Genomic DNA, 23,974 nt, shown 5'->3' on the forward strand with positions numbered 1-23,974 from the left:
TTCCATTGTTAATTATTAAAACCTCTTTCTTGTTCACTATATGCTTTATTTCATATTTGGCACTCCAGGTGTTTCTTTTACCTCTTCATTTTGTCCGTAACCTTTTCTCATAAATAAACTCCTTTTGCCAAAGAGAATGTCATTATGAATTTATCACATGACCAAACCCCAACATTTGGAGTCAATTGCTCTCCCAAATTTCATCATTTGCTGCCAACACCAATCTCATCATTTGGAGTGTTGACCCTCAATCTCATCAATAGTATTCCATCACAATGGTATCCCATAACTGGTTCAGCCATTTCTAGCTAGTTCTGAAATTTCCAATTTACCACCACAAAGGAAACCACTATAAATATCTTAGAAAATATGTGTTTTTCTCCTTTTCCCCTAATTATCTTTGGAAATAAACCAAGTAGACAACATTGTTCTACAAAATGACAGGATTCCACCAACAATGAAGTAGTGCTCCATCTTCTTTTCTTTTTAAAAAATATTGTTATATGGCATGACTTTGGGAAAGAAAAGGGGTCAATAAATTAGGAAAGATTCTGTTGACATATGAAAGAAATGAATAAAAAATTCATTTAAAAAAATATGATTTGTATTTCCTCAAGGCTGATTCTTCCACCATTAAAATCCTACTTGAAACCTTCATTTGAGCATAGGGAACCTTGGGTTCTCCAAAACTACATTGACAGAGTGAATTGTCTTTCACTTAGATTCTAATGTAGATCAACTATGATAAATAAACTTAGTTCTCAGCAATACAATGATCCAAAACAATTACATTAGACTTGGGAAGGAAAATGTCATCCATATCCAGAGAGAATTATGAAGACTGAATCCAGATGGAAGCATACATTTTTGTTTTCTGTTGTTTTTTTTTTCTTGTGATTTTCCCCTTTAGTTCTGATTTTTCTTTCCCAACATGACTTATATGGAAATATATTAAAAATGATTGTGTATAACCTATACACCATTGCGTGCTCTCTTGGGGAGGGGAGAGATAAGAGAGAAAAAAATTTAGAACCCCAAACTTTACAAAAATGAATGTTGAAAATCATCTTTTCGTATAATCAGAAAAATATACAATTAAAATTAAATTTAAAAAAGTCAAACAGAAATCTCTGCCGGGCTAGCCTAGAGAGCAGTGTAGCAGCGTTGAATAATTATCTCAAATTAGCCTTTCCCCATACATTTTTCCACAAGTATTTTTTAATATTTCATGATTAGACACAACATTCTTCCAAGAGAGCTGATTGAAATTCTTTTGGAGATTTTAGTTGCAGTGTAAATAGGATTCAGATAACCCATTTTCTTTGTAGATGCTTGGTTTTAACAGAGTACACCAAAAGCTTTTCAGCAGGGAAACCGAAGTGAGGCAAACAAAGAGCCGGTCTTAATTAAGAGTAAAACGATTAACGTCACCATAGAGAAAAAGGAAAAAAAATGGAGGGAGGGCGAAAAGGGAGGGTTTTTTCTCCTTAAAGCAAATATCCTTTGTGTCCAGGAACCAACATAAACGGGGTTAAACATTGCTAACCTTCTAGTAAAACCTACTCAAAAACCATCCATTAATGTAGCATCCTCTAGGGATAGATCTACCCTTTATCTTAACTTTGCACTGGACGCAATTTATCTTTTGTATATATCCCCACAAAAGGAACTCTAACCAGTAAAAACTAAAAAATAGATATAAAACTAAAAAAAACACTATTTGAAACGCATGCTATTAATGTGAGGGATGCAGATATAAAAACAATTTCTTCCTTCAAATATTTTACTTTCTTACCTAGGGAATAAGACCTGTATACAAGTAGAATGTAATAGCAACTAAGAAAGAACAGAGGTGAAATATTGTATTACAACAAAACCACACTTTAGCCCCAAGTATCCTGGCAACAAAGCTGTATGTCTAGTTTGTTTTGTTATGGCTTCTCCTATCTCCCACCCCATTGCACGTAGACACAGCCATAGTTTCCACTTTCTTCTTTTCTTCCTTGGATGTTGCTGGTCAGAGCTCCGCTCTGTGTTTGCAAAGAGGGTGTCTCCTTATGTCTTCCTTGGGGACTTGGGGTAAGCCAGAGGCAGCTGAAGTTTCTACTACCTTTCCGACAGCCCTTCCCCTTTCCCACCCAGTTTCCACGCTCGTTCAGGCCTGGCTTTCTTTTTCTTCTCTTTGCAAACCCCAACGCAAGGAGAGGGACCCCTGCTTCCTGGGTTCCTCCCCAACAACGCCTTAGGCCGTGGGGCGCGGGAGGGGGGAGAAACAGGGGACTGGAAGGAGGTAGAGAATGAGCAAGCCCGTTCTGAGCGTGCGCGAGCGGCGTTTTGCGCATGCTCGGGAGTACGGGCAGGTTTGCTGATGGCGAGGAGTCGGTTCTCCCGCTCCCGCTGCCGCAGCTGGAGTAGCCCCTGAACATCCCTGTTTACGTTCTCGAGGTATTAATAAAGTTATCGTTAAACATTTTTTCAAAAGTGAGACAGCCTGTCTAGGCGGGTGCGCGAGGAGGCGGCCGCGGCGGTGGTAGTAGCGCCGCGACCGCTACTGCGACTAAACGGAGCTGGTCTCGCTGGGGCGGGTGAGTCCGCGACTGATGGGCGGGCAGATGGGCGAGGGAGCGGGGGACGGCTCTTGGCTCTTTTCTCCGTGAGGGCTACTTCCTTCCCTCAGGCCTCCTTTCCTGGCGGGGCTTCCCGCGTTGCCCGGGGCCGGCAGTTCTCGCGGGGTTCCGGGGACGGGAACTACCTTCGAGGGAAGGTAAGGCGAGGCAGCCGTGGCGACGGCCCCGCCCCCGAGACCCCTAGGGCGCCGCGGCTGGAGGTCCGGTCCGGAGAGTTGGAGGCAGCCGCAGTTCGGTCCCCAAACCTCGCGCCCTGCTTCCTAGCAGCCTCTCCTGCCTGGTCCCCCCTGCGGCGGCTCCCGGCATCTACGGTCCTACCCCCCCCCCCCCCCCCCCCCCCCCCCCATCCCTCCGGCCCAGCCCTGGCGTCTCACCAGTACTCCTGGCGTCCGTAAGGAGGGGAAGGTTCCCAAGCCGTGACTGGCCTTTTCCTGCCCCACTCCCGGTCCCGGTCCCTGCCTCTCCCTCGCTGCTCAGCTTCCGTGGGCATTCTGGAGCCCAGAGAATCCGAATGAGGGACCTGAGGCTATCTGAGGCCACTCTGGGTGTGAAAAATCCTGCCCCGAGGTCAGTAGAAGAGGCTGAGTGCTGGGACTACTTTTACTTCCCGTGACTGGGAAACTGAGGTTGAACTAAGATTAAAAGTAACTGCTTAGCAAAGTTTTATACAGTGTATAGATAAAACATGGTTTCTGTATTTTAACATAGTTGCAAGCTAGATTAAATAAATGTGGCTGTGGAAAATGGTTTTCAGTCCCTTCCACAAAACAGGCCAGTGTTTTCTGGTTGTCAACATTTAATCCTTATAAGTATTTTGACACCTTCCCTAACTGTAAATCTGACCGCATTTGTAAGAACCACGCCTAATTGTTGGAAAGTCCAGTCTAATACTAAGGATAGTGGTAGAAATTAGGCAACCTGTGGCATCACAGGTAGTTGATCTGTATTTCTTTTTTGCTGGTCCATAAAATGGGAGTACCCTGAACTTTCTTACCGTTTGTAAAGATTAATAAACTAGATTATGTAAATAATTGTCATTGGTATCCTAAGAATTTTAATTATTTCATAATCAATTAGTTTGATAATACCATTTTATATAAAATATTCAGTATTATAGACGATAAATATTGCTACTCCACACAGCTACGAAAGTTATTTTCCTAAAGCAGAAGTTATGTAAGTAATTGTCATTGGTATCCTAAGAATTTTAATTATTCCATAATCAGTTAGTTTGATAATACCATTTTATATAAAATATTTAGTATTATAGATGATAAATATTGCTACTCCACACAGCTATGAAAGTTATTTTCCTAAAGTGGAGGTCTTACCATGAAAGCCTTCGGGGATTATTACCTCCAATATCAAATATATCCTCCTCCGATATTGAAAACCTTTGTCAATATGGCTTTAACCTATCTTTCTAGCTATATTATATAATAATCTCTATGCTACAGCTAAACTGACCTTTCCTCCTAGTTTTACTGGATCTCCTCACCTTTTAGATTGCCTTCAAAACTCAGTTCAATTACCTCCTTTTTTGATTCTTCCCACCTCCACCTGCCACTGCCTTTCCTCCTTTCCTCCTTTTTCAAAAAAAAAAAAGAATTACTTTGTATTTATTTTGCATATTCTTATACAGGTATATATTTTCTCCCCTTGTAGAATGTAAGCTCCTGGAGGGCAGGAACTGTTGAATTTTTGTATTTGTTCCAGCATAGCATATAGATGCTTTAGAAATGCTTGATTACTACTTAATTTAGAATTGAAAGTGCCCACTATTTGAAAGGCATGTTATTAATGTTAGGGATGCAGATATAAAAACAATTTCTTCCTTCAAATATTTTACTTTCTTACATAGGGAATAAGACCTGTATACAAGTAGAATGTAATAGCAACTAAGAAAGAATAGAGGTGAAATATTGTATTAAAACAAAGGAGACATCCCTTTCAATTCAGAGTTCTGGGAAGGCTTAGTGGAGGGAGATGGCTTCTGAGCTATACCTTTAAGGAGGTTGTAGGTTGATACAAAGTAAAAAAAAAAAAAAAAAAGGGCATAATAACTGAGGTGATACTTAAAGAGAAAAAGTGACTGAGAATATTTTAATAATGACGACAGAAAAGTTCCTATGATTCTTTATAATTGAAATTAAAATTTAGTTGGTTACATTGATAGAATTTTTTAAAAAATAAATCAGTGTTTTTTTTTTTTGATTGTTGACAAGCAGGGATATGGAGAAATGTGGACTCTTGTGAAAATATTTAATACTATATACTATATAATATTCTATAAGACATAATGGAACAGGCTTATTTCAGAAAAGCCTGGAAAGATTTACATGAACTGTTTCTAAATGAAGCAAAAAGAACCAGGAAAACATTGTATATAGCAAGATTGTATGATGCTCAACTATGATACACAACTTAGCTCCTCAGCTCAACACTAAAATGATCCAAGGCAATTCCAATAAACTTTGGATAGAAAATGCCATCCACATCCATAGAAAAACTATGGAGATTGAGTGTGGATCAAAGCATACCATTTTTACTTTTTTTTCCTTTTGTCTTGTTTTTTTGTCCCTTTGGTTTTGATTTTTCTTTTCCATTGTGACTCATTTGGAAGTATGTTAAAAATACATATACACATATAACATATCATATTGCTTGCTGTCCTGGAGAAGAGGGAGGTAAGAGAGAAAGGGAGGGAAAAAATTAGAAATCAAAATCTTACAAAAATGAATGTTGGAAAACATCTTCATATGTAATTAGAAAATACACTATTAAAATAAAATTTTAGAAAGATAGAAACTTGAGGCAGCTAGATGGTGCCATGGAGAGAGTACCAGCCTTGAAGTCAGGAAGAATTGAGTTCAAATCTGGCCTCAGACACTTAACACTTTCTAGGTATGTGACCCTGGGCAAGTCACTTAACCTCAATTGCCTAAGCGGTAAAAAAAAAGGGGGGGGGGGCAGGAGAATATAACATGAGATTAGGGAACAATTTAGTAGTCTAATTTTACTGGAATTTGTGAAAAGGTATAGGGTAAAAGGAAAAGTAGGTTTATACCTAGACCACTAGACTAAGTTGTATATGTACTTTGTTCTCTAGACACCGAAAGGCAGCAGTAATTGGAGAGCTGGGCCAGAATTAGGAAGACCTAAATTCAAATACCACCTCTGAAGCTTTCTCATTGTGTCAACTAGAATTAGTCACATAACCTCCATTTCCCTTGGTTTCAATTGTAAAATGGATATAACAATAGCATTTACCTACTAGGGCTGTTGTGAAGATCAAAATGAGGTAATATTTGACTAGAGCTTAGCACAGTGATTGGCACCTAACTAGTACTATAGAAGTATTAGTTATTTTTATTAGTGAGGAAGGGACTGGAATGGGAACATTAGAGATGATGGATTGATGAAGGGAGAGGCCAAAAAGCTAAGAGAAATAGTAAAGTGGAAGGAAAGCAGTAAGTATCCACAGAGAGGGTGGTAGCTGTATTTGTGTGAGAAAGGAGTGTAAAAAAGGTTGTAGAAGTAGATTCTAGAATTTGCCAGCTTTGTGGGAAGTGAGGGTTGGATAGTGAGAAGGAAGAGCTAATGAGGTCTTATGTTTCATATCTGAGTAACATCTAAAAGAAAATAGGAATACATAGGAGAGGAAGCATATTTTTAAGTGAATTTTAATAAATTCAGTTTAGTTCATTTTAAGATTCATTTGCCAATATGAAATCTAGATTGAGGGAGGTATTCAGCAGGAAGTTAAAGATGTGGGACAGTAATCCGGAAGACAAATGAAGAAGACTTGGGGTGAGTGTGTGTGTGTATGTGTGTGTGTGTATCATCTGAGAGATAATAATTGAACCTGTGAGAGTAGGTGATACCACTAAGATGGAAAAGATCTCTAGAACAAAGATCTCGAGAACATCTCTGTTTAGAGCAATGGGTTCAATGAGGACCTAGCAAAGGAGACTAAGCATACATGTAAAATGGAAACCAAAAGAGCAGTATCAGGGAAGCGTAGCAGAGAGAATATCTATGAGGAGGGGCTGGTTGACCCCCAGAAGTTGCAGAGAGGTAAAGGAGAGTGAAGATTGAAAATAGAATATGACTTTTGCATTTGAGAATGTAACCTATAGGTTAACTCTTGAAAGATTAATTTATGTCAAGTGGTAGCATTGGAAATCCAACCAGGGTGGGGTAGGGAGAAATAAGTGGGTATTGAGAAAGTCAAATATAGAAGTGAAATTCTTTATAGGAGTTTGATAGAAAAGTGTGTGTAAGCATAATAGCTTAAAGAGATGGTAGGTTCAAGTAAAGTTTTTTAAAAGTAGGAGATCTTCAGACATGTTTGTAAGAAGACAGTAAGTAGAGTGAAAGACTATTGTTAAGTTCCCAGAAAAGAAAAATGGAAGGGGATAAAAAAGCCAAAGTAGAGGATGATGGTGGCAGCAATCGGGATTGAAAATGATGTGGAAATATTCTCTGGTAGGCAGATTTCCTGCCAAGAGACAGAGAGATAATGGTTATGATGAATCTTGAGAAGTTTTGCAACAGCCATTTTGGTTGGTATGATCACGAATCTCTTGGAGGAGAAAAGAAAGCAACAGTGAGGACCAGTGTCCTAGAAAAGGACTATGTGATAACTAGAAATACATAACTAGAAAAGGTTATATCATTTTATTCATTGGTATAGTAGTCAAGCTATTCAAAAATGAAATGGTTCACTTCGGTATGTAATCGTTTCCTTCTCTCTAGAGATCTTCACAGAAGGATTTGAGGCTAACAAAGACAGGTGATATTTGAGAGGAGATTCATGTTTTATAGGAATTTTGGACTAGATGGACATTTAGGTCCATTCCAACTCTGATCTTCTTTGAACTATACTTGCAAAACTCTGAAGGGAAGAAAGTAAAGCAAAGGGGGAAGTGATAAATTGAAAGGTGAGGATAAAAAATAGGTTTGGGAATGAGGAAGAGGGGCAAGTGAAAGGACAGGAAATAATAATCATAAAGGAGAATTTTATAGTTCAGGATTTGTTGACATAGTTTGGAATATTGGTAAGAAATTCAATCCTATTTCCTGAGGTAGAGTGAAGATAGAGACCATGTGAGTTGAAAATGTTAATGAACTGGGAACCCAAGAGTTCAAGGGTTTATTAGGGTGTTTAGTAAAGCCCATAAACATGAGAGCAGGAGTGAGGATGGAAAGAAGACTGAGGAAAAATAATCTGGATGAACGTGGGTTACAGCAACAAGAATGTGGACCAAGTATAGAATCTGAATGCGAGGAAAGACTGCTTAGTGATAAAAGCAAGGAAGAATCTGAAAAGGGGCAGTGAAGAAATAATATTCTTGGGCTTGGGAGAAATTGTGGTACTTTGGTTGAATAGAAATCTGTTATGGATGGGGTGTGGAGCTGGAGAGGATATAGTTTAATGGAAAAGAGAGAGAGCAGAAGTTATAATAGGCAGTGGCAGTAAGCTGGGGTAGTAGGATTTGGTGAAGATAGAAGGAGTAGTTATAGAATCATAGGCTTTGAGCTAGAAAGGACCTTAGAGATCATTTGCTCCCACTTCTTCATTTTATAAATGTTATTTATCAAAGGGCTACATAGAATTGGAAACCCCAGATTCAACCCAGGTCCTGCAAACAGTCATCAAAATTGCAGTTAAAGATGGAGTATTTTTTGAAGAACAGCAAGGAGAACAAGGTTACTGGATCATAGTGTATAAAGGGGAGTAAAGGATAAGAAGATGAAAAGGTAAGAAGGGGGCCCAGGTAAGAAGGACTTGTAAAGCCAAATAGAGGATTTTATGTTTGATCCTGGAGGTTATCAGAAAGTCACTAGAGTGTATTGAATAAAGGAAGTAATATTATTCCTTTCTGCATTTTAAGAAGATCATTTTGACAGCTGAATAGAAGTTGGACTGAAGTGAGAAGAAACTTGAGGCAAGGAGATCAAACCAACAGGTTATTGTAATAGTTATCTTAAGTTGATGACACCAAGGTGGGGGGCAGTGTCGGAGGAGAGAAGGGCAAATTCCATTTTTGAAATAATGTTGTAAAGGTAGGGGGAAAAGGTAGAAATGATAGGAATTGACAAGTGATTGGTAATGTGAGATGAGAGTGATGAATGTAGAATGACATTTAGGTTACAAGCTTTGATGACTGAAAGGATGATGGTACCCTCTGCAGTAATAAGGAAGTTTGGGAAAAGGGAGATTTGAAGGGAAAGATTAAATTTTCAGCATGTTGAGATTAATATGTCTGTAGGATATCCAATTTAAGATATCTAATAAGCAATTGGATTTACAAGATTGAACATTGAGACAGAGGTTAGGGCTAGGCAAGTAGATCAGATTGCTTAGAGATAATAGTTGAAATCATGGAAGCTAATGAGATTGCCAAGTAAAATATCATTTAGAACTGAAAAAGACTTCAACTAGGATAGTCAGGATTAGGGGAGAAAAGGGGACACATGGGAAATGTTGGATAAGTTACTTGGCAATTAAATGTATCAAGGTTCCATTTTAAATTTAAGTACTTGCTTCTATTAGGAGTCTCTTAAGTCTTAGTTTTCTGACCTAGTTGTTTGGCTTTTTTTTCCCCGTGTCTCAGGATTGCAGCAGTGATATTTCAGTTCAATTCAACAGACATTTATTAACTGCCAACTATTTGCAAAGCACTGTACTAGGTGCTGGGGAGACAAAGACAAACAATGAAACTGTCCCTGTCCTCAAGGAACCTTCATTCTACTGGGGGGATACAACGTATACACAAGTAAGTGCAAAGTATATATGAAACAATGCAAAGTAATTTCAGGAATAGAGTTTCTAACTTGGGACCAAGAGGCAGAAAAAATATATGTACAAAGTAGCCCTTGAGCTTTGCTTAGAAAAAAAACTAAAGATTTCTAGGAAGTGTTAAAAAGAAACACACTCCAAGAATGGGGATTCTTATTTTAAAGTGGGAAAATTTCTACTGTGTAAATGCTTTAAAGGTATATCTGAATGATTATTATAAAGGTATAGAGTGTATTAAAAAGTTATTTTCTAGTATAATTTTTGTGTTTAAAGAATATCTAAATTAAAGCAATGGATTTTTAGTTATCTGTGATATAGATTTCTCTTACGGCATGATAGTATAGTGTCTAGAGCCTTGGAGTAAAGATGTGGATTCAGATCCCACTTCTGGCATTTACTGGCTCTGCTATTTTGAGCAAGTCATTTAACCTTTCCGGACCTAACACTAAAAGTTTCAGAGAAGGGGTCTACCTGGGTAGAGGAAATTAAAAAATTCCCTGTAGTAGTACAATCAGTTCTAATATCTACTCTATTTCTTTTTGTTAAGTCTCCTGAGAAAGTTATTTTGATATCAGATATATGGAATTTTTATCAGAAACATTTCTGAGAAAAAAGAAGAAAGTGGTTTTAAAAATATTTTTATTTAATATTTATTAAAATATTCAGCTTTTTTGGAAAATGGAATATTAAAGCCTTGAAAAAGGCTAATATTAGGCATAGTACTATGCCTAGAAATTTATATGGTTGTGGTGCATGTACCAGCATCTCTATAGGGAGAGCTGTAGATATGAAAGGAATTAAAGTTGGTAGAAAAAAAGTAAATTGGAAGAACAATACAGGTGTATCCTTCCTTAAGAAAAAAAAAAACTTGAAAATTTAAATTAGATAAATTTAAGACAATAGTAATTAACTACCAAGCTTAGGAACCTACCTTTTCTATAAAATCATTCCTTCCTATAGTTATGGTAGTATCTTACTGCTACATAAGTTCATGCTGTTTTATTCCAGTTGTGTTGGGTTTTATAATATTGTACAATCTCCTTTCTATCTCTATCTTTGTGAAATATATATTTTATATATTCATTTTCTATATTTTCAAAATCTTTTTATCCACTATTTCCAGTCCATGATCAACTTTTGATTCTGTTAAACAAGCCTTTATTAAACATTTTTTTGAACAAGAATGATCTGCAAATCATTAATTTTCATATTTTATTTTCCTGTTGTCTACAAATATAACCCTAGATCCCTTATTTTTAAGAAACTTTCATTGATCTTGTCTTAACCTCAAGCTATCATCAAATACATATATCTCTTCCCATTCATGTCAGTCTTAGGAAAAAAAGCCTTCATTTCCTTCCTTCCCATTCATTTTTATTCCTTTGCAATTTGGTTTATGACTTTACGATTTGACTGCTGTAACATTACCAAATGACTCCTTAATTTCTGAAACATATAGTCTTTTTTTCACACCTTAACTTTTAACATTTATGCATCCTTTGAAACTCCTAATCACTCAATCTTGCTATTTATTCTTGCTCTGCTGTTTTTTTGTTTTGTTTTGTTTTGTTTTTTTAATAACACCTGGTTTTCCTCCCAACTGTCTAAACTCTTTTCAGTCATCTTTGCTGGCTTATCATCTGTGTCCCACCCATGATAACCCATGTTATGTTATAGGAAAATCTCTTGGACCCTCTTCACTAACTGAGAAGATATAAAGAGAGATCTTGTCAACTGAGTATACTTACCTGTTTGTAAATGACTCTCAAACCTACTAATTCAGCCCTCTTTTCTCTGGGATTCAGTTCTACATCATAAGATGCTGGATATTTCTGCCTAGATATCCCAAGTTTTTAATACAGACGTAAAAAATGGAGTTTGTTTTCTTTTTCTCTCATTTCCATTTTTTAAGCATACCACAATTTTTCCAGTCATCTAGGTTTATAATCCTAATGCCATCTTCAATTCTTTCTCGTGTAAGTCTTTCTAGACTTTTCTGAAATCAGCCTGCTCATCATTTTCTATTTTTCTTTAATTAATAATTTGAATTTTCAAAACATGTATAGATAACTTTAAACATTCACTTTTGCAAAACCTTGTGTTCCATATTTTTTCCCTCCTTTCCACCCACTCCCTTCCCTAGACATAGCAAGTAATCTAGTAATATTATAAATGTACAATTCTTTTATACATATTTCCACAATTATCATGCTGCTCAAGAAAAATCAGATCAAAAAGAGAAAAAAAGATGAAAAAGAAAACAAAATGCAAGCAAACAACAAAAAGAAAAGTGAAAATGATAAGTTGTGATCCACACTCAATCCCCACAGTCCTCTCTCTGAGTGCAGATGGCTCTTTCCATCACAAGACCCATTGAAATGGGCCTGAATCACCTCACAGTTGAAAAGAGTCACATCCATCAGAATTGATCATCACATAATCTTGCTGTTTCTGTGTACAGTGTCCTTCTGGTTATACTCAATTCATTTAGCATCAGTTCATGCAAGTCTCTGGACATCTCTGAAATCATCCTGCTGATCGTTTCTTATATGCTTATCATTTCTTATAAAAAAATAATGTATCTTCAGTTCTTTCTTCTTTAGCTCCCCATAATCCATTCAGTGCCAAGTTTTTTTGTTTTTTTAGTCCATGTTTGTAACATCTCTTCATTTATCTGCTCTCCACACAAGCAGTAATAACTTTAGTTCAGGCTTTTAATGTCTTTCTCTAGAGACTGTAACAGTCTCCAGATAGGTATCCCTGCTTCCAGCATTTCCCCCATCCAATCTTTCATCCACATAGCTGCCAAAGAGAGTCCTAAAACACAGGTGTGACCATATTGCTTTCTTTAGAACCCCTTTGCTTTTAGGATAAAAATATAAATTCTTTTTGGTATTTAAAACCTCTCACAATCTCACTGTTGAGGTGTGAGAAATGAGGGGTGAGAGATTACCCTAGCAGCAATGGAGTCCCCAGGCTGGTGTCACAGGTTTTTGTGAGGTTTTTGGCCAAAAAAAAAAAAAAAGGTTTATTACACTGAGAAACAACTTCTCAGTGGGCCAAATTCTGATAGGAATTTTAGCAAAGGTTTGGGGTTCAGAATTTTCTTTTATTAGCCTTCTATGGTTTAAGGCTAGGGAGATTGAGCAATATTTTCAATTTAATAAAGGGTGGTGATTATGCCCCAAGCCAAGATCTCAAATTGTAGGTGGAGATTGCCATAGGAGTTTCCCTGTAGGAACAGGAGGTGGGGGCCCTCCCAAAGGTGGAGAGGGGTTGAGATTTTAGGGTTTCTCAAACCTATGTCCACCTCTCCTCCCCCCCCAAAAAAAGATCAGAGGGACACAGTTTACCTCATTACTTTAACCTGTCTTTCCATATTGACTTCTTATTACTGTACTTTGTGCATTTTATATTCTAGCCAAACTGGGCTACTTGTCATTCCTTAAACTTGGTATTCTATCTCCCTGCCTTTGCACAGGCCGTGCATGTACATTGCTCACTCTAAACTGTAATGTTTTTCCTTCTTTTCTCTCTCAGAATCCTTATTTCTTTTGAAGGCTCAACTGATACTTCCTACAAAAGATCCTTTACTTATCTTATCCCCTAGTTGTTAACACTCCCATCCCATTTACTTGATTGATATCTATTTTGGTTTGTTGGTGGTTGTTTTTCTGTTCTCGAAGAAGACCAAAATGACATCAATATATTAGAATCGAATGTGTCCCACTATGGCTGATTAGACCATTATGAGCTCAGAATGCTCTGCCACAAAAATGAACATTTGGGTTAGGTTCTCTTAACTTTGTGTATCTCACTTTTCTTCTGAACTATTGCTTTGCTCATAGTGCACAGCACCTTCTCTAATGAGGGCACACCATGCTAGGTGGCTCGGTGCCAATGTCTCTCATTTCATACACTCAATTCTAAAGTTCTTGAGAGACATTGAGAGTATCCTTGTATCACTTTTTCTGACCATCTTGTGAGAGCTTGCCCTGTGTGAGTTCTCCATAAAATATTTTTTTGGTAAGTGTACATTTGGCATTTTATCATTGTGGCCAGCCCAATGGAGTTGTGCTCTCTTCAGTAGAGTTGGAATGTCTGACAGTTTAGTTTGAGAAAGAATCTCAGTTTCTGTTATCTTATTATCCTGCCAAATGATCTTCAGAATCTTCCTAAGACAATTCAAATGTAAGTGATTCAGTTTCCTATCATGGCGCTACTAGACTGTCCCGGTTTCACTGGCATACAACAATGAAGTCAGCACAATATCTTTGTAAACCTTCACTTAGGTAGTTAGTCAAATACCTCTCCTCTCCCTCATTTTTGTTTGGAACCTCCCAAACACTGAGCTAGCTATGATAATGCCTGTGTCGATCTCATTATCATTGTGGACATTATCAGTGTGAAAACTAGACTGCCAAGGAAAGAGAACTTATCCACAGCATTCCAAACTTCACTATTTGTTGTAACTGATGGTGTGGTGTTGGCTGATGGAAAACCAGTCTTTTCTTGGTGTTAATTGTTAGGCCAAAATTAGCACAAGCAGCAAAAAATTGATCCATACTTTCTTGCATCTCAGCTTTAGAAGCTGCATAAAGTGCACAATCATCTGCAAACAAAAAATCATGTACCAACATAATGTCCACTTTGTTGCCTTTTCAAATTGAAGAATATGCCATCAGTGTGGTAACTGACTGATTCCATGTTTATCCTCATTGAAAACATTGACAACATGGCTGAAAACATCATGCTAAAAAAAAAAAGCATGGGAGCAAATACACAGTCTTGTTTCTCACTCTGTTGGTGACTGGGAAAACTTGTGAGAGCATTGTCCTTTAAACAGAATCCAGGCAAGTAAGCCATCATGATAATACTATTCTCATGAACTTTGGGCAACCAAATTTTGACATAATTTTCTGTAACCTCTTGTGACTGACAGTATCAAAGACTTTGGTTAGATCTACAAATGTTGTATTCAGATCTCTAGTATTTTTCCTGGAATTGTTGAGCAGTAAACAACATATCAGCTATTCTTGTTCCTTGGTCCTTTCTGAAGCCACACTGGCTCTCAGATAGAAGACCTTTTTCCAGGTGTAGGGTCAGCCTATTAAGGAGGACTTTGGCAAGAATCTTTTCAGCAATCACTGAGAGAGATTTCCCTGAGATTGTCACAGGGCAATCTATCTCCTTTACCTTTTTAAAGATGGACAGTGGAAGTGTCCTTGAACTCCTGGGGCATAACCTCCTCTTGTCATATGATCCAGAAAATTTCAGTTAGCTTTTGCATGAGCAAAGGACACCTCTCCCCCATCCCCCCAACTCCCCTTATAAATCTCACCTGGAATAGAATTAGCCCCCAGGTGCTTTACTAAATGAAAGTAGCCTAATGGCATTCAAAATATCTTTTTCACTCAAACTTCAGCTAGGGAGTGATTGATTTCAACTTGAACTTCAGCATTGATTGGTGGTAATCTGTTGAGAATACTCTAGTAGAAGTGTTCAACCCACTGTCTAGTATCATGTTCTTATCACTAATCAGCGTAGCACCATCAGCACTGAAAATTGAGATGCACTATAGGTCTTTGGCCCATAGGTAGCCTTCAGTTCTTAATTTTGCATATTTTCTTTACAATTTTTTTTAACAGTATAAATTGTTTTCTTGATTCTACTTATTTCACTCCATATCAGTTCATACAAGTCTTCTGAGGTTCCCTGAAACCATCTCCTTAATTATTTATAGTAGTACATAAAGCCAGGATACTATATAAATTCTTCTGTCTCCTCTCCATATATTTTGTATGTTCTTTCTCCAATTTACGATAAAAACTATTCTTTAATGCATACATGTATACTATTTTGAACATGTATAAGACTTTGGGTATCTGTGGAAATATTTTAAAAGTTACTGTTTTTTAAAATTATTATGTGATATGGGTAAAAATAATTTATACAGGGTTTACTTGGCTACTACTTTACTGAAGTTGACTTTTTTATATTGAAACACTCATTGTTTCAAATAACTTCAGAACCTTAAGATGTTTTCATCTTATCATCATAGTTTATTATATTGAATTATAAAAGTGGGGGGGGGGGAAGTGCTTTGAATTCATTATGGGAATGAGGGAGTTGCTCATCTGCTTTGTATCTCCATTCCTTTTAAGTTCAGGAATCATTCATTTTATGAAATGGTGAGTTTTATTGAGTAGTTTTGTAATTTGCTACAGTTTTCCCAGTAGTGATTACTTTAATATTTTATGGGCGATAGTATTAAAGAATCACTTTAACTAGAAAAACAAAGGAAATTAGAGAATTTAGATTTTTTTTTTTCTTGACAGTTATGCAGGTAGCACAAAATTGGGTTTTACAGTGTAATTGCTACTTGCTTAGCCTTGGAGTGGATTATTCATTGTAGAAAATTCATTTCATTGAAATGAAATTAGCAAAGTATTATTAACAGCTAATCACCTGCAGATGGCTATAATTTTATAGAACTCTTCTTGGTAATGATATTCATTCTAATGGAATATCAACAGCATTGATTTTAAGATTTTCAAAAATCACTCTCATTTCCTGTTCTTGTTGCCAGGACCTCAAAATAGGTAATAGTTTTATTAATTTCATAAAAAACAAACAAACAAAAAAAACTGAGCAGGATCTACATTATGGTGTTGCATGATAAAACTAAGTAATATTTTTGTGTCATTAAATCTTGATATATATCCATATATACACAAGTTGGAATTATTTTCCTTTGTGGACTTTTTAGTTGTTTATCCTTATGATGAATTTTTTTTTTTAACAGATTTGAGAGAAAAAATCTAGGTATCTGAAATTAGTGTTGATACCAAAATATATCTTCAACTCAGAATGTTGGAAGAGGATGTGGAAGTGGCCATCAAGGTGGTAGTTGTTGGGAATGGAGCTGTTGGGAAATCAAGTATGATTCAGCGATATTGCAAAGGCATTTTTACAAAAGACTACAAGAAAACAATTGGAGTTGATTTTTTGGAGAGACAAATCCAGTATGTATCTGATTTTTTTTTTTTTAATTGGTTTTGGTATGTGATCTAAATCTGGGAGATATATAGGGATATCCTTTTGAAGAGCCAGCATGATGTGGAAGAATTGAACTTGAAGTTGGAACATATCTGAGTTAGAACCTCTTATCCTTAATAGCTATGTGATCATAGGCAATAACAACCCCTCTGAGCTTGCTTTTCTTTATCTAAAATATGGAGGTAATGTCTATGTTGCAAGAATAAAATGAGATAATTTGTTAGGTGTTTCATAACTTTGAAGTGCTGTGTATATACACAATATATACACTGTGTATATAGCTGTAATACTAATTTCACAAACTTGTTCCTGGGCAGGTTTGCTATGGCAGTGGTCTGAGTAATGATACACGAGACACTTGTTGATGTTGTACTATATGTGCCTCTTTCGTGCCTCTTTCTTTTTTATTCCTGTTACTTTCTTTATTCTTTTTACCCCATTTCTCACTTTCTTTCCTTTTTTGGCTTTTTTTTTCCTTTTCCCCTACTAGCAGCATACTCATTGATGGACATTTAATCTAGTTAAGTTTTGGCTCTCAGAAAAATGAATTTGTAACTTGTATTAAGTACCAACACAAGATGTCCTTTTGTTGGCAGAGAACACGTTAATTAAGGATTAATTAAGGATTTGGTAACAGAAAACAGATTTGGAGAGGATTAAAGATTTGTTGGTAAGAGAATAGTTAATTGAGTCATAGGATGACAGGTTTGCTCACAATTAAGAACTGTATTTAAAGAAAAGAAAAAAATAGTACTTTTTGTTGATTCTTCCCAGTTTTTTGAGTAAGGCAGTAAGGAAAGGAGTGGAGAGATCCCATGTGAATAAAGGAAGTTGTTTCTCTTCCTGAGTGTCCCCAAGGGCATATAGCAACAACTATATATAGCTAATCATATGGAAATTCAAACAAAACAATTAAATACATGCTATGTAAAAGGAACCATAGGAGGCAATAAGTAAAACAAGAAATAGTTCAAGTCTTGGGGGGGAACATACACTCAAAAAGAGTGACAAAATATGTATTATAATTATGTTCAAGGAAGAGTATGATAAGTATATAGGAGAGGTCTAAACAAAATTTTTTGTTAAGTTCAAAAAAGGAAAGAAAGGTTACTTCTAGCTGGGGACATCACGAATTCTTGTGGAGGAAGACAGCACATTAATTAAGCCTTAAAATAGGAGAAAACTATGAGTACATATGGGGAAGGAGTATTTTCAGGATTGGACTCTCCTATATAAAAATCGATGCAATAAAATTCAGTATGAGATCAGGAAAATACTAGTAATTCAGTTTATTGGGAAGGTAGAGTATGCAGAGTGAGGGACAGAGTAAAATGAATAGAAAGCTAAGTCAGAGCCAGAGTGTGGGGTGGCTTTATGTTCCAGATCATGGAGTCTTACTTTTAATAGGCAGTGAAGCAGGAGAGTGAAAAAGAAAGTAGTAGTGGTAATTGTATTAGAAAAGGTTAAAAATTTGATGCAGAGGAATAATTAAAAGGCTATTATAGGGGGTTTAGGCAAACTGAAATGAGAATTTCAATTAAATGGTGGTGAAGAAGACAAGAGAGGAAGAATTTTAAAGGAGTTGTGCTGATACAAGTGGAAAGATGTGGCAAATGTATATAAGAAGTGAGGGAAGAATCTAAGATATCAATAATTAAAAAAAAAAAAAGAATTCTGGAATTTGAAGCTTGGGTAATGGTAAATAAGAGTAGCAGTACCATGAACCTGTTTAAATAAACTAAGAGGGAAAGAACATGCTTTGGGAGGGATGGGAGTAGGGAAGAAGATCAGTCTGTTCTAGGTTGGGGAAGAGCAGAATTAAAGGCAAAAAAGTGCAAGATTCTTGTGAGAGACTTAATGTTAAAGCAACACTGCCAAAAATCTATCTAAAAGTAGTTCATTTATTATATATTTTTCTCATTTTACTCTTTCTTTTTTGTGAAATCAATGATTAATTGGAACCAAAATATACATATTTGTTAACACAAAGTATTAACAAGTGCTCAAAAACTTGAAATTGAATCTTGACAAGTCTAATTTTACTTCCTAAGTTTATTGATATGCAGAAAAATACAAGTAATATTTTTAAGAATTTCAGTTTAAAAAAATCAAAATATTGAAATGTTATTGAATTTTTCCACTTAAAATTTGAATTGGCATGCCTTTTATTTCAGAGTTAATGATGAAGATGTCAGGCTAATGTTATGGGATACAGCAGGTCAAGAAGAGTTTGATGCAATAACAAAGGCTTACTATCGAGGTACATTTTGGTTTTGTTGTTGTTTTGTCTCGTTTTTATGGATAAATAAGAAAATTCAGTTTGTTACCTAATGGTTTTCTCTTTAGAAATAGTTGTAATTTCAAACTATTTTAGAAACTCAAGCTCCTAGTGGATTTTTAAAATCATTTTATTGTAAAAATCATATGAATATTGTACAATAATTTTATCTAAATTTGTAAATCATAGGAAAGCTATGAATTTTTATTCAAGAAATCAAGATGAAATTTTTTATATGTATTCTTACTTAGTAAAAGTAATAGCTAATTATAAGAATGCTATCCAATTTTCTCCTCTGACTTGAAATTATGGAATCCCTTAAAAGTACTCATCTAATCTTTGTCAAAATAAGTCTTAGGGCAAAAAGTTTCTGTACTGGCTTTACCCACAAGAATTTAATGAGTGCCTACATATTAGCCTTGTGAGTAAGTATAAGATGTTCCCTTTGTAGTTGAAAAGATTAGCTTAGGGGCAGCGAGGTGGTACAGTGGATAGAGGACCAGCCCTGAATTCAGGAGGACCCCTGGGCAATCACTTAACTCCAAGTGTGTGTGTGTGTGTGTGTGTGTGTGTGTGTGTGTGTGTGTGTGTGTGTGTGTGTGTGTGTGTGAGAGAGAGAGAGAGAGAGAGAGAGAGAGAGAGAGAGAGAGAGAGAGAGAGAGAGAAGAAAATATTAGCCTATTGTTATTGTGACATAGTTGCAAAAAAACCCTGGAGAACATAAGTATTAAATTATATACTACAGACCACAAATAATAAAGAAATTTACAGACCACAAATAATAAAGAAATTCAGAGGAGAGGAAGGTACATGAGGTTGTAAGGAGCAAATAACTACAAGGTTAGAGCTTCAAAATAGTCAGAAGCTAGAAATATAACTTTCAGGTCTCTAAATGAGGCCTGAATGATAATTTCCTGTTAAAAAAAAAAAAAAGGCCTTTTTACTATTAGAATTTTAAATTGTTATTTTCTTGGATTAATATGACTCAACAGTGACTATAATGTGTTTGTAATAACATAGCACTGAATAAACCGTATTTAGCACATATTCAGTGTTATGCAGCTCATTAACATAAGTAAATTCTTCATTCTATCTGTGATCTTATCTGTTTTCATATTCCTTTCAACTTTTAAAATTTCAACCCATAATTGCTCTCTTATCTCACCTATCTCTTGTTCATGTCCTGCCAGCATGCTAGAAACAGAATTCTTTATCATTTAATTTGTATGGGATCAGTGTACCATCAGATTGTCTTATCTATTATGTCTTGTCCTAGCTTTGTAACTGACCCACCTCCTTTTTTGGGCAGACAGTTCTTGGCTGACATCTCTTAAAACTACTTTGTGGTATAGACTTAAGAATCTCAGAGTTGAAGGCATGTCAATGGCCATCAAGTCCAAAACATCTACAAAAGGAACCCATACTGTAATAGACCTAACAAAATACTCATTCATCCTCTGCTTGAAGACCCCAAGGAAGGGCAACCTACAATTTTTTTATGGCTTGCCCTTAGCTTTTTTCCCCTCTATTTTTTGTTCCTATCTAATAGAGGTATCCTGTATTTCTGTAAATACTCAATCCATTACATCTCATTGTCAGTTTTGTTAGGCAGAATTATTTTAGATTATTTATTTTATTTCTTCCTTATCTGTTGTGAATTCTCCTTTTTTCATTTTTGATTCTGGCAATTTCTTTCCTCTACTTTTCTGATCATAATAGCTAAAGTTTTGTTATTTATTTATTTACTTATTTTTAGCTCTTAGTTTTAGACATCAATTAAATTGAGTTTTTTTGTTGTTTTAATTTTATCTCTATTTTGATTTCATAATTTCTGTTTTTGGGTCCAGTTGGTTTTCAGATGGTTTTTTAAAATTGTCACATTTTATAAAGTCCTATGTCCAATTTAATGGCATATTTTTATTTTTGATGAAAACATTTAGAAATATACATTTCTCCCCTAAGGACTGCTTTTTCTGTTGGCCGAATTTTTTGGTAGGTTGTCTGATAATTGTAATTTTCTTTGATGATGAAATTATCTATTGTTTCTGATTTTTTTTTTGACCCACAGACGCTTGAAGATGCTAATTAGTTTCCAATGATTTTTTTCAAATACCTTTTATTAATTATACCTTTTAATTATATTATGGTCATTAATGGATGTTTTTAATATTTCTTTTTCATATTTGAGGCTTTTATGCTTTCATATATAGTCAGTTTTTGTAAATATGCCATGCATACATACATAATACAAGAAATGTGTGTGTGTATTGTATATGTTATTATTGATTCTCATTCAACAATTACCGGAGATCCATCTGATCTAATTTTAAATAAAATTCTCTTTGTGTCCTTAACTTTTTGTTGTCTTTTTTTGTTAGATTTATCTAGTTCTGAAAAGAGTATTTCATTTAGCTTTTTCTTCAGATCCTTAGTGGCATAACAATGCCAGTTGGTACTATAAATCATTAGTATCATTTCATTATTTGTGGCATTTTAAATATAATGTTTTTTTCAGGCTTATCTTTTAGTCCATATCTTTTTGTTTTGTTTACTACTGTCTTGCTACCTATGCTTTTTAGAATTCATTTGAGATAAAATATATTCTTCCTAGTCCTTCATTTTAATTATTTGATTTTTTAATATTTCAAATGTGTTTCTTGTTAACATTTTGTTGTTGAATTCTTCTAATTCATCCTAATATTTATTGTTTTATAGAAGAATTTATCCCATTCATATTCATTGATACATTGTTAATTGTGGTTTTTACTGTCATAATCCTCCACTTTAAAAGTCATCCCATTACTTTATCCTTGTTTTCATCATTTTTTTCATACTTTTTCTACTCTTGATTTCTCTTTTGTGATGATCGATCCACCCTACAGAGTTAAAGTTTGGAAGCTGGTGACTATTCCTTTTCTAATCAGCTCTTTGTTTCTAAACCAAATTCTCCTTTGCCCAGTTCAGATAAAGAGTGGAGATTCATTAGTTTCCCACTTGAACACGTTTATACTTTTCTTGGGCACCTTAGTTATGAGATAAAAGTTTTCTTCTTTTCTTCCCTACTATATTCTTTTTTTCCTCTTTTCTCTTAAAATCAACAAAAAGAAACAAAATTAATCATCAGATCTTTTATTTTTTTTTCTTCTGTGACCTCTGAAAGCAGTCATTTCAAAAAAAATACTTATCTTTTCTCTTACTAATAAAATCTAAGGACTTCATCATCATTTAATCCCTTCTTACTCAAATGTTTACCTTTTGAAGTTTCTCTCTCTCTCCTTCTCTTTCCCTCTCCCTCTCCCTCTCTCCCCCTCTTTCTCTCCCTCTTCCTTCTATTCAGCCTCTTGTTTTTGAATTGGGACTTAATTCTAGAGCTGGATTTTACCTCCTTCTTATATAGTCTTGAATGGGACAGGTGGATTCTGTTTAGTCCTATTCCTTCTATTGGGTATTGGTACAGTTCCGGATATTCACTCTTTCTTGGCTCCATCTTCTATTTGATTTCCTGCTGTCTGCCTCCCTTTTACACTGGTTCATTGCAGATCCAGTCTGATCTAAGATTAGAAACTGTTACAATCTTGGACCTCTTGGAAGGCTCCTCATAGTATACTTCATTGTTGAACTGGCCTTGCCTCCTATTATTATTCTTGAATGCTTTAAGACATGGCTTTGTCTCTTAATGCTGCCATCAGAATACAGGGCTAAAGTCCTAGAGATTGGACTGGCTTCAGACCAGTCTTTATGAAATTAAGCTGACTTTGGATCTCTCTTTATGGGTCGCTGTTAACAGCTCCAACTAGCTTCAGACTTTTTTTTTTTTTTTTTTTTTAAACCAGAATTTGGGCTGGCTTCTGATTCACACATTATTATCCTTAAATGCCTTCAAGCTTCTAATTATCTATGTATTAAGTCCTGTACTGAATGGTGGAGTTTACTGCTGTTTCCTTTGTTTCATCTGGTGTTTGTTAAATTGATTTTTCTTTTAGATATATGTTGGTATTTGTGCGAGAGAGGAGTCTTCTAGGAATTTCCATGTTATAGTCTTTAAAAAGATTCCCCCATCCTTACTGAATTTCATCTTAATAGGTTCAACCCAGTTCACTAATCTTTTAGATCCTGGTATCATCAATTTGTTAGCTAAAGTTGAGGAGCTAAAGTTGCACAGGGCAGAGAGAGAGAACCCCCTTCTGCTCCGTGCAGGTAGTTTGTAAATGAATTTACAAACCCCAAAAATTAGACCGACAAAAAGAAGTTTATTGGCACTGGGAAGTCAACTTTTGCTAAAAGGCCGACTTCCTTAGTGGCAAGATCCCAACAGAAAAGTAAAAGTCTAGCAGAGGAGTCCTGGCAGAGAGAGAAAGTTCATAGTAGAGGAATCCAGACAGAAAGGTAAAGAGAGGTGTGGCCCTGTTAGGGAAATAGGTGAGAGATAAAGAAGAGCTGGCATGATTCCTGCTTTTAGGTCCTCTCTGCAAGGAGTTGAGCCGAGTTGCCCCTTTTTATAATATGAGATTTGGCTAGGGACTGGGTGTAGTCTGAGTTGAAATCAGACTGAAATTTTCTAATTGAATGGTCCTAGACTAATCTCCAACTAGAGAAAACAGATCTCAGGAGATTAAAAGTGGGGTGTCATCCAGGGTTGAGATGATTTGGAAGTGAGGCCTTTTTGCAGAAAATGCATCAGATCCAGTCTTTGGGCTGCTTTTAAGAATGCTGATAGCCTACCTAACAATACCAAATGCTCCACCTGCCCACAGCGGTCCCCAGCTGAAGGTAGTTAAGGAGTTAAGTATGCTAAGGAGTTAATTGCTGGCAGGGGGTATAGAATACCAATCAAGAAAAGTAGGAGAGAATATGGTAGGAGCAAAAAGCTCTTATGTTTAGAATGAGAAAAAGGTAGGAGAGTGAAAGTGAGGGAAAGGAGGACTCCAGGTCCATTTTACCCTCCTTTCTCCAGAGTATTCACAGGAGTACTTTGAAAAAGCTAGTCAGTTTATCTCCCTGCCAGGAGCTTAGGCAGGCTTTAGCAAGTGCCCTGAGGCTTTAGGGGGTGTTAGCAAAAACTGCTGTTTGGAATCCCCTTTCCAGAGACGCCCATGAACGCGCAAAATATGAAAAGCATATTTGGAGTCAGTATAAGTGTCTACTCCCATTCCCTTCCCCAGTTCTAAAGTTCTGGTTAGGGCAGAGGTCCCAAGAGGCAATGAT

The 23,974-nt window shown here is 36.0% G+C and overlaps 1 protein-coding gene across 6 annotated transcripts in view; it reads left to right on the plus strand.

Moving 5' to 3' along the window:
• The first annotated feature begins 2,352 nt into the window (after positions 1 to 2,352).
• The window catches only part of RAB23 (RAB23, member RAS oncogene family), a 46,111-nt gene continuing 24,489 nt past the window's right edge, over positions 2,353 to 23,974 (plus strand). Inside the window, exons 1-6 of one of the 6 annotated variants that reach the window (XM_023503061.2) lie at positions 2,354 to 2,445; positions 8,234 to 8,390; positions 8,525 to 8,599; positions 9,248 to 9,409; positions 16,238 to 16,457; positions 18,666 to 18,751. In XM_023503061.2, the coding sequence (XP_023358829.1) occupies positions 16,303 to 16,457; positions 18,666 to 18,751 (241 nt within the window). In that variant the 5' untranslated portion in view covers positions 2,354 to 2,445; positions 8,234 to 8,390; positions 8,525 to 8,599; positions 9,248 to 9,409; positions 16,238 to 16,302. Of the gene's footprint in view, positions 2,446 to 2,506; positions 2,586 to 8,233; positions 8,391 to 8,524; positions 8,600 to 9,247; positions 9,410 to 16,237; positions 16,458 to 18,665; positions 18,752 to 23,974 lie in introns of those variants that run through there. The other 5 variants (XM_031964691.1, XM_031964692.1, XM_003769179.4 and 2 more) reach the window with 5 other exon arrangements.

The sequence above is a fragment of the Sarcophilus harrisii genome, chromosome 4, assembly GCF_902635505.1.
Source record: "Sarcophilus harrisii chromosome 4, mSarHar1.11, whole genome shotgun sequence".
Lineage (NCBI taxonomy): Eukaryota > Metazoa > Chordata > Mammalia > Dasyuromorphia > Dasyuridae > Sarcophilus > Sarcophilus harrisii.